Here is an 18,120-nt window from a genome sequence, read left to right as displayed (position 1 = left end):
GAGAGTTTGGGAGAAGGAGGGAAGGGGTTGTGTCCCTGCTTTTGGGGGCGCAGGAAGCAAGGGAAGGAGGGGTCCCCCCCCGTCTTCTGTCGTAGAGAGGGCGCGCTGGTGAGCGGTCGCGGAAGCCTGCAAGCACCGTGGCTGGGAGGGAAAGCTGATGGGGGGGCTCAAAGCCCCCTCGAGAGCCCCCTCGAGAGAGCTCTTCGGCCTGTATCTAAAGAGCGGAGGGCCTCTTGCGGCTATTCTTAAAACAATGGAAGGTATGGGGGGAAAAGAAGTCCATACCCCCCCCCCCCGGCATGACTCTCGAACCGGCGGTCCCAGGCAGATGGCGGGGCTCCTTTGCAACTGCCAAAGCCACCCTTGGGTACGGAGAAAAATGATCCGGAGGAGGCCAAGGCCCCCGGCGTGTCCCACAGCATCCGAGCCGTGAAGGGACCTGCCGGGAGTTACCTCCGCCTGAGAATGCCGAATATCTGAGCCTAAGCGGATAAATGGGGCCCGTGGGAGCGATTCGCGAGCCGCGGCACGGGCAGAGACGTCGGGCCCTGTGAACGGGGGGGGACGGGGGGGACACAAAGCCGTTCTCCGCTCCCAGAAGCCCTTTGCTGTTTTAACCTCACCTGACCGGGGAGCCCGCTCTCGGAAGAGAACGGGCACAGGTGTCGGAGGAACGGGGCCGAAGAGGCGGGAGGCAGCCACGTGCTGGGCCGGAACCTGCCTTCCCACGTGGCCTCAGGAAGAGAGAGAGGAGCGTTCGTTCGGGGGCCTTGCAGGGAGAAAAGCCAAGGAGGGGTTGGGGGAATGAAACGCGCCCGTCCCTGCCCCACGTCAAGGCCGTAGCCGGGAGCAGAAATGGACCCAAACTTTATAGGAGCAGAACGAGCCAAGCTGGGTGGCGACCCAAACCTCCGAACCCTGGCCGATTAGGGGGAAACGAAAGGGTGGGGGCGGGGAGACACCATCGCTGCTTCAGTAATGCCCGTGGGGAGGCCCGGGTCCCAGCTCTCCTCTGCCCAAGCACAGTCCCTGCGATTTTAAGCCCAGGGACCCGAAAACCACACAGGCCGCAAGGAGGAAAAGAGGGGCAGGGGTGTGGGTGTGGGTGTGGGTGTGTGAAAGAGAGAGAGGCAAAAGGCATTTGCGGGGGTGGGGGGTGGGGGGGGCAGCTCTTGCAGAGGGGCAGAGCTGGGGGGAGGGTTTCCACTCCCCCCCCTTTGCTTTTTGCTGTGTTTGGTAAAAATTTTAAACCCTGTCTCATGTGCCACAACAACAAAAACAACCCCAAAAAGGGGGGGGGGGGAGAGAGAGTACCACGGTCGCCACGGAGACCAAAAGGGATGCCGCTGCCCCCCCCGCCCCAAACGCAGTCGCTAGAGAGACCGACAGCCCTTGGTACGCTCCCACTACCGTTGCCACGGAGACCGGCTGGGTGGCTGCCAACCACTACCCCACGCGCTCCGTCTCCATGGAGATGCGGCAGCCCCGGGGAGGGGGGGGGGAGAGAGGGATGGATGAAGAGGGGGGGACGTCCCCAAACACCGATCCGCTGCCCCCCCCTCCCCAGCCCCGCGCCAGGGTATTAAAAAACCAAAACAAACCCCTTCCAGAGTTGAGTTGCAGCTTTACTCCTGAGCCCCCGCCCTCCCCTGCCCCCCCATGCGCGTGCAGGCTGGCCGTCCGCCCCCCCCCCCCCCGGTCCCCTTGGGGGCCCCTGTTAAAGCTTCAGTTCGTTGGCGATTTTGGAGGCAATGTTCTTGAAGGCCATGGAGGTGCCCGATATCCGCTTGAAGCGGACGCCGTTGAGGGAGAGCCGGGGCAGCTTGCACACCTCCATCTCCCACTGCACGAAGGCCTCGTGGCCCGGCGCGCCGTGCATGCACAGGAGCATGTACTTCTCCTGCAACTCGCACTGGCAGTTGTTAGCGTCCAGCACTTTCCGGATCTCCTTCATCATCTCGTTGGGCTCCATGGAGCTGGTGGTCTTCATGCTCCAGGTGAAGCGCAGCGAGCGCGGCTTGGCATCCCGGTTCTCGTCGCGCTCTTTATCCCCGCCGCCGCTGCCCAGCATGTGAGGCCTGAGAGGGGAGGAGGGAGAAGGAAAAAAAAAGGGGGGACAGTGAGGGAGGAAGGACCCACCCAGCCCAGCCCAGCCCAGCCCAAACAGCAAGAGACAGAGGGGAGAGAGAGAGAGAGAGAGAGACAGGGGGGGGCGGGGAGGGAGGGGGAGAAGTCGTATCGGGGAGGGGGCCACACAGATGAGACGGAGACGAGGTGCCAGGGAGCAGCCTGGCCCTGTGGAAGAAACAGACAAGAACGGAGCAGAAGTCCTTCCCGGAGGCTGGGCGGCCGCCACCCCCTGGCCCTGGCTGCACCTCACCTGAGCGTCTCCACGCGGTCTTTGCTTTCGGGCTCATGCAGGTTCCTCAAAAAACAGAGCGGGAGACAAGATGTCAGGCACCCTCGAGTGAAGCGGCTCCTACACCTGCTCTTCTTTTCTTCCCCGGGGGGGGGGGAGGCGTGGGGATTTGGGGGGGGCATACATTTCCAGTGGGGTGTGTGGGGTGTTCCCTCCAGGTGCTCCAGGCGCTGGCGAAGGCATCGCTGCGGCCGATGCCAAAGCCAGCGGGTCCGTGAGCGCGCCACGCTCCGTTTGGCATGCAGTTTGCCGACACGGCGACCGGCGGGAGGGGAGACGCGGCCGGCGTGGGCCACCTCTTTGAGATGGCGAATGGTCCCGTCTCCCACAAGCAGAAGCCACATCCAAGCAAGGGGAAGCGGGGGGGGGGGGAGGAGGAGGAGGGGGAGGAGGAGATGGAGCTATCAGGTAGCGGGTGAAGTCAGTAAGCTGTGAACCGAGAAATCCCTGGTTCAAGTCTCACGTCAGCCGTGAACTCACGCGACGGCCTTCAAAAGCACAACCGAAATGCTACAGGTTGATTGTCACAGGCGGGGGCGCTCAGGAAGGGCTCCCTGGGACTCAGCTCGTGAACTCCACCCCCCCCACAACCTAAAAGGAACGCTGCCCCAATTCTTCCCGCCTTCCTACGCTGAAGCCGCAAGGCAAGGCAGAAGGCAGTGGATGATGGAAGACAAGCAGGGCCTTTCCGACGGTGGGCCCACAGTTTGGGAACGCGCTCACCGGTGACGTCGGCGAAGCGATGACTCGTCTCCGTCGTGGAGGGCAAAGTTAAAAACACACACACCACACCCTCCGTTTTGCGATGTTTAGCATCGCTTTTCTATAGGGATGCTACTCCTATCGGGTCTGGAAACAAAGCCCTATGAAGAGAGACTGAAAGAACTGGGCATGTTTAGCCTGGAGAAGAGGAGATTGAGGCGAGACATGAGAGCACTCTTCAAATACTTGAAAGGTTGTCACACAGAGGAGGGCCAGGATCTCTTCTCGATCCCCCCAGAGTGCAGGACACGGAATAACGGGCTCAAGTTAAAGGAAGCCAGATTCCAGCTGGACATCAGGAAAAACTTCCTGACTGTTAGAGCAGTACGACAATGGAATCAGTTACCTAGGGAGGTTGTGGGCTCTCCCACACTAGAGGCATTCAAGAGGCAGCTGGACAACCATTTGTCAGGGATGCTTTAGGGTGGATTCCTGCATTGAGCAAGGGGTTGGACTCGATGGCCTTGTAGGCCCCTTCCAACTCTGCTATTCTATGATTCTATGATCAGGAAAAACCTCCTGACTGTTAGAGCAGTACGACAATGGAAGCAGTTACCTAAGGCGGTGGTGGGCTCTTCTCCCACACTAGAGGCCTTCAAGAGGCAGCTGGACAACTCTCTGTCAGGGATGCTTTAGGGTGGATTCCTGCATTGAGCAGGGGGTTGGACTGGATGGCCTTGTAGGCCCCTTCCAACTCTGCTATTCTATGATTCTATGATTCCTCAAAGCTCTTCCACGCTTCAGCGCCAAGCGAAGGCGACCCCTTCGAGATTTCCGTTTAAATGCCAGTACGGCCCCCGGCGTTCGTTAAAGCACTTTCTTTAGAGCTGGTAAGTTTGGGAACCTCTCCCAGGGTTGAAGATATACACACACATATCTCCAGATAGATGTGACGTTCCGGCTGTTCATAGCCATCGCTTCGTGGTGTTCGTGACACCGGCTCAGCTGAGGGGAAGAGGACAGGAGCAGAGACAAACCTTCACCCCATATCCAGGGGGAATCTCTGTTCCATCAACCCCAGGCGGGAAGAAGGACAACCTGGTTGCATTGCCGAGTGTGGATAGGGAGACATTTTTCTTCCTCTCCCGTGATAATAGAACCCGATGGGGTCATCCCATGAAGAGATTCAGGGCAGGTAAAAGGAAGGACTTCTTCACACAGTGCATAGTTGGATCAATTCCTGGAGGAGAAGGCTATCTGTGGCTACTAGCCCTGATGGTTGTGTGCCGCCTCCAGTATCCATGGCAGTAAGCCTGGGTGCACCAGTTGCTGGGGAACATGGGCAGGAGGGTGCTGTTGCTCCACGTCCTTCTTTGTTGGTCCCTGGCTGACGGCTGGCTGGCCACTGTGCAAACAGAGTACTGGACTATGAGCAGGGGCTTGGACTCGATGGCCTTGTAGGACCCTTCCAACTCTGCTGTTCTATGCTCAGATTCCCACAATCCTTCACAGCAGCCACTGTTTGACTCTCCACAGAGTTGGGAGGGCCCCTTTCTAGCATCCCCCACCCCCTGGATCTCCCACGATCCTTTGCCACTGCGTTCCTGCCCCCCTCCCGCCCCCACATCCAGCAATCCAGGTCGCTCCACTGTCCTCGGGGAAAGGGCATGTGCTGCTCACGAAGGGAAGCAACTGGAGCAGGTGGGCAACATTCTTTCCCAGCCGTAAATTTACGACAGTCAAGAGATTTATTTTGAATGAGGGATGCCAGGAGCCTTGAAGCATAAGCTCAGCGGTGCAGCTCAATATCCGGCATCTCCAGGTTAGGGCCGGGGGGAAATCTCCGCTGCCGGAGACCCTGAAAAGCTGAGACCCTTCTCCGCGAGCCCCTGCCAAAGGAAGTGATGCAGGTGTCTACTAGGAGCAGGGCCTTCTCCGCTGTGGCACCCCGGCTGTGGAACGAGCTCCCCAGAGAGGTCCGCCTGGCGCCTACGCTGTACTCCTTTCGTCGCCAGCTGAAGACCTTTTTATTCTCTCAGGATTTTAACACTTCATTTTAACTTGAATTTGAATTTTGCTGTTTTAACTTTGTGTTTTAATTTTATATCAATTTTGCTGCGTGGTTTTTTTTTTTATCCCGGTTGTGCTTTTTAGACTGTATTTTGCATTTGTGCTTTTAACCTGATGGTTGTTTTGCTACGGTTTTAATTTTTGCGAGCCGCCCAGAGAGCTTCGGCTATTGGGCGGTATAAAAATGTAATAAATAAATAAAATAAAATAAATAAATAAAAATGCCCGCTGGGGCAACACAGACCAAGGGTCTGACTTGGTCTAAGGCAGTTTCCTTGGTACGTAGGCGCGTGGATCCTGCCCGGTGCCCCCAGGGATGCTGGCAAGCTCCATCTTGCATCATCATCATCATTATTCAAGCTGTTCACATGTGTTGTACAATGGTCTCCGTGGCCATGAGGACTGGCGGCGTCCTCCTGCTTATAAAAAGAAGACCCCCCCCAGCCCCAGTATAACAAAGCCGAGAGCTAGCATCCCCCACGGGGTGCTCAAAAGGCCCAAGAGGCTGGTCTCCCGCTCTTGGGGGGGGGGAAGGGGGCATGCGGATTCCAGGCACCGTCCCCACCCTGAGCCCTCAAGGCAGCTGCAAGCAACAGAGCCCAGCTCCTCCTAACCGCCACCGTGCAGGGAGAAAAGGGGATTAGTGGGGGGGGGGGAGCGGGGAGGAAGGTTTTTCGGTTCAGGATCAGAGGCCCAGCGTGGGGAACCGAGGGAGACGGAGGCCACCTTTAAAGAGACAGCGTTCCCAAATGGGGAGGCCCAGCACCGGGGACGGGCGTGCGTGCATGCGGCCTCTTCCGGACTCTCCCCCCTTCCCCAGATCCCAGGCTGGTCAATTTGCAGGCGTTCAAGACAGGCCCGAGCCAATGAGATCTCCCCTCTCCCCCCCCCCTCCGGCGCAGAGCTAACGAGATCCCTGCTGTCCCTTTAAGCGTGCCCTCGCGCTGACACACAGACACCATTAGCAGCCAGAAGGCACAGGAGGGGAGGAGGGGAGAGGGGGAAGCCGGCGGGGTGGGGGTTAGTGTTGCACAGGAGGAGGAAGAGGAAGAAGAGGAGGAGGAGGAGGAGGAAGAGGAAGAGGAGGAGGACAGAACAAAACCAAAGTGATGAACGCCTACCTTCTGGCAAACCTGAAAGACAGATTTCTAAAAGGGGGGGAAAAAAGGGGAGAAAAAAAAAACGGTGGGTGGGTGGAGCGTGAGAGCGTGTGAAAACGGATGAGGGGCGGGGAGCGCCAGCCGCCCGGCGGTGCCCCAAACCCCCTCCCGAAGTTGGGGGCAGGGTGGGGGGCACGGAGCAAACCCCCTCAGCACTGGGATCCCTTCTCCCGAGGCTGGGAATAGGGGCAGCCTCTGTGGTTCCCAGACAGAGGCAGACAGGCTGGGGAGGGGAGGGGTGCGGCGGTCCCCCACCCCCCCACCCTGCCCGGTCGCTCCTGGGAGCTTGCGGGAGAGGACGGGGAAGCAAGGGCCCCCCAGGCGCTCTCCTTGCCCCCCAACCCTGCTACAGCCTACGTCTTCCCACAGAGCTGTGAACAGAAGGGTTGGGGGGGGGAGGTAAAACATTTACAGCAAAGAAAGAGTGGGGGGGGAGGGGGGGGACAGGAAGTGCTGGGCTGCATGGAATGGCTTCCCTTTCATCACTCACCCCCCCCCCACCAACCCACCCCCTTTCTAAGAGAAAAGGCTTTCAAAGGAAGCTGTATCCCAACCCCCTTTCAGGGCTGTAAAGGAACGAGGAAAGCCTTTTTAAGGGATAATAATCACATACAGCAATCCCGCCCCCCCCCCTTGAAAAAAAAGAGAGCTGCCTTGAGGGACAGGTGGTTTAGGCCCCCAGCTGATTAAAAAAAAAATGTGTGTGGCTGGATCTTCCGAAACGAGGGTCTCCTCCGCCCATCCGGCAGGAACGTGTGGGGCTCGGAAGGGCAGGAGGCGACAAACAGAAGCTCTTTCGGGGCTTCTAAGGACCCCGGGGAAGGAGCCAGGAGGCCCGGTGCCCCCCTCCCGAAACCTCTGCTAAGGCCCAGATCCCCGAAAGGCGGGGATCCCTTGCAACCTTCTGCCCACCCCTCTCCCAACCAGCCTCAGCCCCCCCCCCCGTTTCCAGAGGTCAGAGGCGGGCAAACGCGTGGCCCTGCAGATGCTGCTGGGGCGGCAATTCGCCATCCCATCGAAAGCGGCTTTAGACCAAGACCCTGGTTCCATCCAGCCCGGTGTTCTCGATGTGGACCGGCACTGGTTCTCCGGTGGGTGGGTGGTGGGTTCAGGCAGGAAGATCCCCTGCCCTACCCGAGACTGAACCTGGGACCCTTCTGCCTGCGGAGCAGGGGAGCTGCAGCCCCACAGCCGCCGGCGGGCCCCACGTTCCCCGCCCGTGGCTTAGGCACGCGGGCAGGAATCGTGGCGGCATCGGCGACCGCAAGCCATGGCTCCCTGGGGAGAGGGAGCGCTGGACTGACCCACCGCTGAGCTCCTTTCAGAGCCACAAGTGGCGCCTGCCCCCCCCCCCCCCAGGAGGTCGTCACTTCCCAGGGTTCCCTGGGAAGAGCACCGTTCAGGAGTCCGCAGCGTGGAGCCGGTCTCGGGGAGGCTGAGGCCTGGTGCTTGGGCACTGCTTCTGCGCCTCCGCCCAGGGCAACCTCCTCCCTCGGAAAAGGGGGCTCTCTCCTGCCCCTCGGCTTCTCGGAAGATGCAGGCAGGCTGGGAAGAGCTGCCTCCTCCTCTTGCCCTGCTCTGTTGGCGGCTGCCGCCCCCAAGCCCAGCCATGGGGCGAGGCCTCCCTGCCTCCCTACCCCCTCGGTGCGCAGTGGGGGAAGCACCCATTCGCGGAGGCAGCTCACACTCCTGCCCTCCCCTCCCCGGGCAGGCACGTGCGGCGTGGCGGGAGGGGAGGGGAGGCGGGGTGGGGGAACAGACACGAGGGCCGTGGTTACGAGGGCACCATTGGCGGCGGAAGAGGGGACTCATGGGCGGGGGGACGGACGGACGGACAACTGTGCGCCACACACGCTCACACACGCACGCACACTCAGACACACGACGGTGAGCAAGCATGCTGTGCCCCCCTGGAAAGGGGACGTCGAGCGCCCACCCCCCTCCCGCCCCCAAACAGACAAGGAGCAATCCTGGAGCCTGTGCTAAGGAGCGAGGAAGAGCTGCCGGAAAAGGCTCATGGGGGTTTGTCTCCTCTCCCCCCTGCCCCCGGTCTCCTCTCCCCCCCCAGCCCCGGTCTCCTCTCCCCCCTGTCTCCTCTCCCCCCCCGCCCCCGGTCTCCTCTCCCCCCCGCCCCCGGCCTCCTCTCCCGCCCCCCCGGTCTCCTCTCCCCCCCACCCGCCCCGCCCACCCCGCTCACCTGCGTACGAACTTGGAGGTGAACTTGCTGAAGAGGCTGCCCGAGGCGCCCCTCCTGCCTTGGCTGTTCCCAGAGGGCGAGGCGGGCGTGAGGCCGTAAGGATGGTTCTGCTGGTCTCGTCGCAGCTGCCCGGCGTGGAAGGTGTTGCGGCTGGGGATGCCCCGCGGGAAGTTGGTGCTGCTGATGTTGTGGGCCGAGGGGGAGGCGCCGGGGACCCGCTGGGGGGCGGTGCTGCGGGGGGGGGGGAAGGAGCAGAGGTCAGGGGGCGCGCTCGCGGGGGCCGGCCGAGCCGGGAGAGCTCAGGGCGAGCCTGGCCCCAGTCAGCCGGGCTGAGACGGCGACGGCCTCTGCCCTCGGAGGATCCCGGGAGCAGATCCTGACAGCCGGACTTGCAAAGGGACTCCTGGAGCCCAAAATACTTGGGAAGAAACGGGGGGCGAATGTGGCCATTTCCCCACAGGGCTGCAGGTGGGTCAGAAACTCTGGGCTTGAAGGGGCTAGTGGAATCAAACATCCGTACGCTCCGACTCTTGAAACAAAGCGCACACCCTGCAAATCCCTGGTTGGCGGCTTTCAATAAACCAACCGTGTGGGCACGTCCGGGACGGAGGAAGGGCTGAAAGGCTGCCGCCTTGCCCTCCCCCTGCCAACTCTCTCGTGCGCCAGGCGGGACTCGAGCAAGAGGCTTTTAAAGCCCGACCTCCTCAACGGTGAAGGGAAGCTCTCTGCCCTTAAACGCCTCCGGCTGAATTCGCACACCGCTTTAAGCCAGGAATCCTGGTTTATTAAGCCACAATGGCTGGATTCACATAACGCAACAACCCCTACTGAAGGTTGAGGAAGGGTGTCGTGTCGTGTGAACCCAGCCATGCTAATAAAAGCACAAACAAACCACGAAGGGAACTCATGGCTTGTTGTGGGTTGGTTTGTGGTTAACAAACCATGGTTTGTTAGCGCAGCTGGGTTCACACAATACAACAAGCCGTAATTTTATTTATTTATTGCATTTATTGCATTTATATACCGCCCCATAGCCGAAGCTCTCTGGGCGGTTGACAAATTCAATGACAAACCACATTCAGCCCACACTCAACCCTGACTATGCGTTGTCGTGTTGTGTAAACCCAGCCAATGTGAATGAGCCACATGCTTGGGCATGTAGGTTGTTTCACCCCCCTCCTTACTTCTCCCTTCATGTGAGCAAGCAAACAAACCATGCTGGGATAGCTTACCCCAAGGTCCAAACCCAGGATGATGGGCTTTTCCGCCCAAACAAGCCAGGATTCAAAACCAAGCTTTAAACAACGCTTTGTTGTTGGCTTATGAATCCTGGCTCGTTTGGGCATAATCATCCATAATCCTGAGCTTGGACGTCACACAAGTTATCTGTGCCTTGTTTGCTTAGGGACGGACAAAGGAGCCAAACACTGGTCCATCTAGCCCAGCATTCTTGGCACCGGCTGGTAGCATTCTTCAAGGCCTCGAGCGAGAGTTCTTCCCGCCCTACCTGGAGATGCTAGGGTCGGAACCTGGAACCGTCTGCCCCCAAAGCAAGGGCTCCTAACCGTCGAGCCACAGCCCCTCCCAACCTGCTCACGCTAAAGGAGGAGTTACCAGCCTGCAGGCCCAGCCACACAGCTAGTTCATAGAATCATAGAATAGCAGAGTTGGAAGGGGCCTACAAGGCCATCCAGTCCAACCCCCTGCTCAATGCAGGAATCCACCCTACAGCATCCCTGACAGATGCTTGTCCAGCTGCCTCTTGAAGGCCTCTAGTGTGGGAGAGCCCACCACCTCCCTAGGTCACTGATTCCATTGTCGTACTGCTCTAACAGTCAGGAAGTTTTTCCTGATGTCCAGCCGGAATCTGGCTTCCTTTAACTTGAGCCCGTTATTCCGTGTCCTGCACTCTGGGAGGATCGAGAAGAGATCCTGGCCCTCCTCTGTGTGACAACCTTTTAAGGATTTGAAGAGTGCTCTCATGTCTCCCCTCAATCTTCTCTTCTCCAGGCTAAACAGGCCCAGTTCTTTCAGTCTCAACAATCATGTTGTGGTTTAACAAGCCAGGATTCCTGGCTTAACGTGACATGTGAACGCGGCTTGGGTTGTGTTTGTTTGTTTAATGCGCTTCAGCGGTTCGCTCCTCTGCGCAAGGCCAAGGTGGAACAGAATGAGCATCCGGGGGAGAACTGGAACAGGGCCCGTTGCTGCTGTTTACACTGGAGAGGAGGGGGTTCAGGTCCGCTTTGCCAGAAGCCCAGCTCTGCACGAGCTGGGCTTCTGGCAAAGCGGGCCTGAACCCCCTCCTCTCCAGTGTAAACAGCAGCAACGGGTTAGGGTTAGGGAGGAAATGAGCTGTATAAACAAAGAGGGGGAGCAGGGAGAGCACTCTGGGGGCGGGAGGCTACGGAGCAGGCCAACGGGAAGCCACCCACTGGCTGCCTGTCACACGCGGGACGGCGTCACGCCGAGCCTGTGTTCTGGCTCCCTTCAAGCAAGCCTGTACGTCATCATCTAAAGCAGAGCTGGGAGCTTTGGAGAGTCCGGGCCCCACTTTCAACCTCTGGATCTCCCCCTCGGCTGGACACCCGTTCCGCTGCTTCTGTGCCGCCGAATTTGGCGGCCCTGGCAAAAATGAAACAGGTTGCCGGTTTGCCGCCTTATTTCGGCAAGAAACCGCTAACCGAGTACTAACAGGGTCCAATTTAGCTCTGAAGTCTTTCAGCGCTCTGTAAGGGCTACGGAGGGGCTAAAAGGGTCAAAGGTAGCTTTAGAACAACCTTCCTCAACCTGGGGCGCTCCAGATGTGTTGGATTACAACTCCCAGAATGCCCCACCCTGGGGCATTCTGGGAGATGCAGTCCAACACATCTGGAGCGCCCCAGGTTGAGGAAGGCTGCTTTAGAACAAGGTAAAGTTTGACCCTTTTAGTGTGCCATAGTGTTAAAATTGCCTTTTATTTTTTTAAAAAGGCAGTATTTCCCCCCTGGAAAGGGTGGCACTGGAAAGCGATGGGGAGTCACATGCAGCCCACCGGCTGCCCACACCCTGAGCTCAAGGCAAGATGGCCGCCGTGCCACCTGCTGCCCCCTCCCCTGGACGAATGCAGTGCTCAGGCTGTCTTGTAGAGAACGAAAACGTCCTCTTGCCTTTCCACGAGGCCTCTCAAGCCCTGGCCTGCCTCCGCCGGGCGGCTGCATCCTCCCACTTACCTCCAGGCCCCGAGCGAGCGCGTTTGGGAGGAGGGCAAAAGAGAGGGAAGAGGTCTGGCTCCGGGCATGGGGTAGGAGGACAAATCAAGATATTGGCGGGGGCAGTTTGGGTGGGGGGGGGTGAGGACATCAGGCGCGCACAGCTGCCCACTTGCCTGGGTCGCTGCGCCTCACAGTTATTGTCGGAGGGGGGCAGCGCGGGCTTGGAGGGGTGCACCGAGGCGGACATGGATTTCTGGTGCTGTCGCGGGCGCGCGGAGCTCACGGCGGCGGAGGCGGAAGCAGTGGAAGCTCTGGAGCCTGGAGTGGTAAGGCTGGAGGGTGGGGGTGGGGGTGGGGGGGGTGAGAAAAAAAAACACAAGCAGGGGAGAAGCAGAAGTTTAAAAAGGGAGGAGGGGACGGGAAAACAAGGGAGGGGGGGGGACCCGGCTGTATCCGTAGCTGACCCCAAGCAGACCTCCTCGCCCCCCTCTTTCGGAGGCCCCCACTGTCTGGAACAGGGACACACACACCCCCACGCCCAAACCCTGATCCTCTTAATTGCCAGAACCGCCCTTTCAGGTTTTGGAGGGGCGATTTCTCAAAGCTACGGAAAAAGCGTCCTTTCCTTCTCTCTGTTTTGTTCTCGGGCGGATCGTGCTCAAACTCCCAGGCCCATGAAGCCAATGCAGCGTCCGCCCGGGTTATCCTGCCCGTCGACATGGCAGATGGAAGGCGGTGCGGGCTGTGCCACCGGGCGGAGGGGGCTGAGCACGCCCTGGAAGCCGCCCAGCGTCGCCTGCTCCCGTCCCAGAGGGGTTGGAAGCCCCTAACTGCAAAGGTGGCCAGTCCTCGTTGCTAATTCATCTACGGGGAAACCACTGACGACTTCATTCTGCGTGTTTAGAAGGTTCGTTTTTGACTAGGGCGTCCTCAAAGCAGTCCACAACATTCATAGAATCATAGAATAGCAGAGTTGGAAGGGGCCCACAAGGCCATTGAGTCCAACCCCCTGCTCAATGCAGGAATCCACCCTAAAGCATCCCTGACAGATGGTTGTCCAGCTGCCTCTTGAAGGCCTCTAGTGTGGGAGAGCCCACCACCTCCCTAAGTCACTGGTTCCATTGTCATACTGCTCTAACAGTCAGGACGTTTTTCCTGATGTCCAGCTGGGCATCCATATTGATGCCTAGCCTAACTGGGGCAGATCTTGGTCTGTTTCCTGCGCTCTCTTCATCTGACGCTTCTCTCCCAGACCCCTGCCACAAAGTCTTTCTATCCTTTGATTTTCCACGAGGTTCCGTTTGTTTCAGTTCATTCAAACTTCCATCTCTCGGATAACCCTTCCCGGCGGCAGGGCGAGATTTGAACTGGAGGAGAGAGGCAGACGCTACTCCGCCTTCTGCTTCGGGTCTGACAAAAGGCAACCTTTGGTTCAATAGCTCATACTAATAATCCACACGGTTCTTCGATAAAGGCTAAAAAAACCTCCTCGGGAAACGTTTTAGCTCCAAGCCGAAAGGCGGGGCAGGCCTGGAATTGGTTTCCTCTTCCCGACCCCCCTCCCCGCCACGGATACAGCCGCCAGGAGGGACACGGGCGTCCCAGGGGAAGCAAATATACAATATACAGCCGGTATATGTGTATATGGGTCAGGCGCGACCTTGATGCCAGGGTGGGGATGAATGCGGATGGAGGCGAGTGGGGGAGCATGGCTGCTCGAGGCCCGGCAGGCGGGCGGAAAGAAAAAGGGCTTGTGCACGTGTGGGCGCGTGCAATGGGATGGATGAGGGATGGAATGGGCCACGCGGAGCTGCTCCTTTCTAGCCAAACTGGGAGGAGCTCAAGGCAGAGTGGGGAGAGCCGCCGAGCCCTGCCTGGAACCGCTTGCCTGGTGGCCAGAGGCAACGGGAGCTACTGTGGGGCGGAGGAGGGGGTCTCTCCTTTCCTCCTCCGCCTGGGTTTCCACGCTGGCTTCCAAAGGGAGGAAGCGGCGTCCCTCCTCTGCCGGAAGGTTCCCCTGGCCTGCTACGAGGCTCACCGCCTGCGTTTCCACGCTGGAACATGGGCCGCTAGCCTCTTGGCAGGTGAAGAGGAAAAGGAAAGGCAGGCTAGCAGCTCCTGTGGGCTTCTTTACAAGCCTAAGTCCCGGAGCGATGCTTGTGGGCGGGGGTTGGTCTAAGAAACACCAGGCAGGCCCTAAAAGCAGAAGGCCCGCCGTTCAAGCTCCAAAAGGTGGCATTGTGGGGGACTGGTGTGTGTGTGTGTGTGTGTGTGTCCTAACGCAGGTTGAGTTCTCCTCTGAGGCAATCCACCTGTGCCTAGGCTCCAAAACGAAGCTGGGGGCTTGCATCAGGGAGAACGCTAGGCTAGAAACGCTTCTTTCCTGACATGCTAGGTTTCTTCATGCAATGAGTAGCTCTTTTAGGCAGCTGGGCTGGTACGGAGGAGCATTCGATCCCATAAGCCTTCCTTTCCTGCAACCTGAAGCGGTACAAGCCCAGGCGTGGGTTTGACCGCGCAGTGAAAACGAGGCCGGAGTGACGTCGTGCAAAAAAGAAAAGGAAAGAAAAGTAGTAGCAGCAGTGAGTCAGCCTGAACTCACGTTCTTTCTCTGCTGGACGGGCTCCCTAACGCTTTCTGAGAGCCACTCTTACGCTGGACTGCGCAGGGCGTTACGGACTTCACTTCCTGCGTTGGCAGGCTGCGAGGGCACGAGTTAAGGGCAGGGCGCGTGCCGCGGACGGGAGAGGAGCGCCCCCCTCCTCTAGCCCCCCTCTCTTTTAATGACCCAATGGAAGCCGGGAGCTGAAGCAGCCGCCGTGCCCTAGCTCAGAGCTCTCCCACCTGATGCCCTCCAGACCTATCGGACTACAACTCCCAGCATCCCCACATCTGTAGGGCACCAGCTTGGGGAAGGCTGTCTCTCAGCCTGTAAAGTATCGAGGAGAGCTGTGCGCTGCGTGGCATGAGGTGCCCTGTACCGATACACTCTTGGGTCCGCTCGCTGTAACGCGGCCGAGGGCCTGCTCCTCAGGGAGAAGCGCAGCAGGGGGGTGGAGCGTTTTGCGAGGGGGGGGGAAGGTGAGTTGCCACCGCCTTACGGCAGGTCTACGGGCCCGGAGTTTGAGAATGTGGCTTCTGCAGGCCGGGGGTGCATGATCCGGATTGCCGTCGGTGGAAGGGAAGAATACAAGCTGCCCCCATCCCACCCCCAAACCACTTCCCTGCTCCCCCGGCGTCCTGCAGAGGACCTCTCAGACGTTATTTATGGAACCTTGCGACGGAGCAGGCATTGGACCCAGGTCCGTGATCCAAGACTATCTCCTGTACTGCTAGGCCCAGTGTGAACGTCCTCCTGGGAGCCACGGTTTTATGCGGGTGCTCAGACGTCTTTGTGAAGAGAGCACGGTGTCTCTCTTCTCCCTGGGCATTACTGTCCTATCATTTTAAGGACGCAGCGCAGTCTTAACAGCCTCAGGGCTACATGGGCTTCGGAGAAGGTAGGGGAAGCCAAAGAGGGTGTGTGTGTGGGTGCTGCTGGCTTTGTACTATGCAGCCCAGGCAGCCAGGACCTATGGCCTGGCCTAGACAAACAGCAGTTCCGATCTCCAAACAGAGGTTGGACATTATGAATCCGTTCGGGATCTCTGGCCATCCCTGCTTTAAACACGGGGCTGGACTAGATGGCCTTCAAGGACCCTTCCGTCTCTACGATTGCATCACTTCAGGTTGCAGGCGGAGGAAATGACTCAGCTGAATGGTATGTCAAAGCGACCTGCACCCAGAAGCCCAGCATGTCCGAGAGAAGGGTTTGGCTCTCGTGCCATCTCCCACAAGCTAGTTTTCCGAGTGCAGGGATTCTCTCCCCTTCCGAGCATTTGCACACGCGAGCCCACGCCCTGCAGTCTGGAGAGCGGTACATTCCAGGAAGCTTTGACCTCCTAAACGGTTGGTCCCGCACCAAGCCGAGCCCCACGCAAGCCAAGAACAGCTTGTGAGACTACAGAGCGGAGACTACTGCGGGTCATTTAGGCCTAGGAAGGAGATGGAACACAGTCCCGGGATGAGAAAGGGCCAGTTCTTACAAAACCACGTACAAAACAAACAAACCCCAGCATGTAGGTTGTCCCATTCAACTATCTACATTTCACTGCAGCCGTGAAGCAGCCCGAAGAGATGTGACAACTATTTCCTCTTCCCTCCTCATCCCTTTTTCCTTGTGTGCCATGACTTTTTCGATTGTAAGCACGTGGGGCAGAGGCTGTCTTGTTTTACTGATTAAAGGCAAGCCGCTCTGGGAGCCAGATAAAAATACTTAAAACAAATATTCAGGTCCTTCCCCACCCCCCCACCAACCCTCCCACCCCTTTGTAAATGCACCCCTATTACCAAGCTGCTCAGCTCCACCCCTCTTACCTATCTTTGCCATTCTGGATGGAGTTCTGGCCCAAACTGGCACGGTCTAGCATGGGCGAATTGCGGCTCCGGTTTGTGCTGGTCGAGAGGACGCTGTTCTGCAGGGGACGGAAAGACCGAGTGAGCCCCGTCCCCAGAGAATGCTCAGAGGGAGTACCACAGCCTTCCCCGCCCTGACGCCCTCCGGATGCGTGGGACTACAATTCCCAGAATGCCCCCTAGCCCTGCACATCGGGAGGGCAGCAGGGTGGGGAAGGTTGGAGGAGCAGCTCTCGAGGTCTGCGACTGCGAAGAGACACGGTGGGCTGGGCAGGCCGTTGGCTCCCCAAAGAGCCAGAAAGTGGGTTTCCAGCCTGCACCCTTCTCTCTGGCTTTCTTCCAATTCCTAAACTCCCTTTTTAAAAAACCGTACAATCACCGGCTTGGCTGCCGCCCCGTACTTAATCGCACGCCCTGCCTCTTCTGCCCGCAAAGTTCTTCTCCCTTTAGCTGGCTACCATCATCTCATCCAGGATGAGGACAACGCCTGGCTGCCCAGTCCCCTCCCCACCCCACCCCACCCCGGGTCCCCCCTGCCCTGCAGCAAAAAGGGACTGACTGTGGATGGCGTGGGGGTGCTCTTCTTCCTTTCGAGGCCCGGCAGCGGGCTGGCGGGCACTTTGACGGTGCTGCCGGCCTTGCCGCGCCCGGCCTCCCGCTCTTCGTCGGGCCGCTTGTTCTCCGCGTTGGCTGCCTGCGTTTTCTTGGAGTACGAGGTGGAGGTCGGGATGTTTGGTACTGCAGCAGGAAGGAGATTTAAAAAAGAGAGGGGGGGGGTGTCAGCGTCGCGAGGTCTAGTTTGGGAAGGGATGCGTGACAAAGTCCGATTTGTGCCTGCTTTGGAGCTGCGGAGAGATGGGAGGAGACGACAGACTCTTCTAGAGAGTCACCGAGGAGTCCCCTGTTGTCCCAATGTGTGTGGGGGGGGGGAGTTGGGAGGGGAGGGAGGGAAGGAATCACAGACATCAGGTGTTTTAAAAGAACCTGCATGGCTACGGTCACACGCCGGGTATTGCAGGAAGCAAATAACAAGGTTTTCTTTTTTTTATAAAAAAAGCATGTTTCTAGCCCTCATTGGGAAGGAGGAGGAGAAGGAGAAGATATACTGGGTTCAGCTTGAAGCTACCAAAGTAGGAAAGCCGGGCAAACAAATCTACCTGCAACACACTCATTGGTTCAGAAGACACCTTAAACCACAGCTTTAAGCACGATGGTTAAGCCGGAAAGCCGGGCCGCGTTCACAAGACACCTTAAACCACGGCTTTAAGCATGATGGTTAAGCCGGAAAGCCGGGCCGCGTTCACAAGACACCTTAAACCACGGCTTTAAGCACGATGGTTAAGCCGGAAAGCCGGGCCGCGTTCACAAGACACCTTAAACCACGGCTTTAAGCACGATGGTTAAGCCGGGCCGCGTTCACAAGACACCTTAAACCACGGCTTTAAGCACGATGGTTAAGCCGGAAAGCCGGGCCGCGTTCACAAGACACCTTAAACCACGGCTTTAAGCACGATGGTTAAGCCGGGCCGCGTTCACAAGACACCTTAAACCACGGCTTTAAGCACGATGGTTAAGCCGGAAAGCTGGGCCGCGTTCACAAGACACCTTAAACCACGGCTTGAACCGCAGTGACGAAGGCAAAAGGCCTTATTCGCCATGGTTAAAGCCCTGGTTTAAGGTGTCTTCTGAACGCGGCCCGGCTTTTGTTTTATTACGGTTTTCACTTTTGTGAACCGCCCAGAGAGCTTCGGCTATTGGGCGGTATAAAAACATTATTAAATAAATAGATAAACAAACAAATTTAACCGCTGTGGCAAAAGCCGTGGTTTGGAGTGTCTTCTGAATGGGGCCATTGTACCTTATACTTGACCAAATTAGAGAAAGCAACCTGATGACTTCCAGATGTTTTAGGACCACAACCCT

At 58.4% G+C, this 18,120-nt stretch overlaps 1 protein-coding gene across 7 annotated transcripts in view; it reads right to left on the bottom strand.

Annotated features, from left to right (window-relative positions):
* Positions 1-1,673: 1,673 nt before the first annotated feature.
* MARK2 (microtubule affinity regulating kinase 2) overlaps positions 1,674-18,120 on the bottom strand; it is a 117,487-nt gene continuing 101,040 nt past the window's right edge. For 5 of the 7 annotated variants that reach the window (XM_063146159.1, XM_063146161.1, XM_063146164.1 and 2 more), the window contains 6 exons: positions 16,757-16,935; positions 16,159-16,256; positions 8,549-8,779; positions 6,313-6,339; positions 2,381-2,425; positions 1,675-2,078 (listed from right to left, as the gene is read on the bottom strand). In XM_063146159.1, the coding sequence (XP_063002229.1) occupies positions 1,718-2,078; positions 2,381-2,425; positions 6,313-6,339; positions 8,549-8,779; positions 16,159-16,256; positions 16,757-16,935 (941 nt within the window). In that variant the 3' untranslated portion in view covers positions 1,675-1,717. Of the gene's footprint in view, positions 2,079-2,380; positions 2,426-6,312; positions 6,340-8,548; positions 8,780-11,915; positions 12,075-16,158; positions 16,257-16,756; positions 16,936-18,120 lie in introns of all 7 variants that reach the window. The other 2 variants (XM_063146165.1, XM_063146160.1) reach the window with 2 other exon arrangements.

Source organism: Elgaria multicarinata, chromosome 21 (genome assembly GCF_023053635.1).
Source record: "Elgaria multicarinata webbii isolate HBS135686 ecotype San Diego chromosome 21, rElgMul1.1.pri, whole genome shotgun sequence".
Classification (NCBI taxonomy): domain Eukaryota; kingdom Metazoa; phylum Chordata; class Lepidosauria; order Squamata; family Anguidae; genus Elgaria; species Elgaria multicarinata.
Note: the sequence above shows the minus strand (reverse complement) of the source record. Positions and strands in the feature narration are given on the sequence as shown.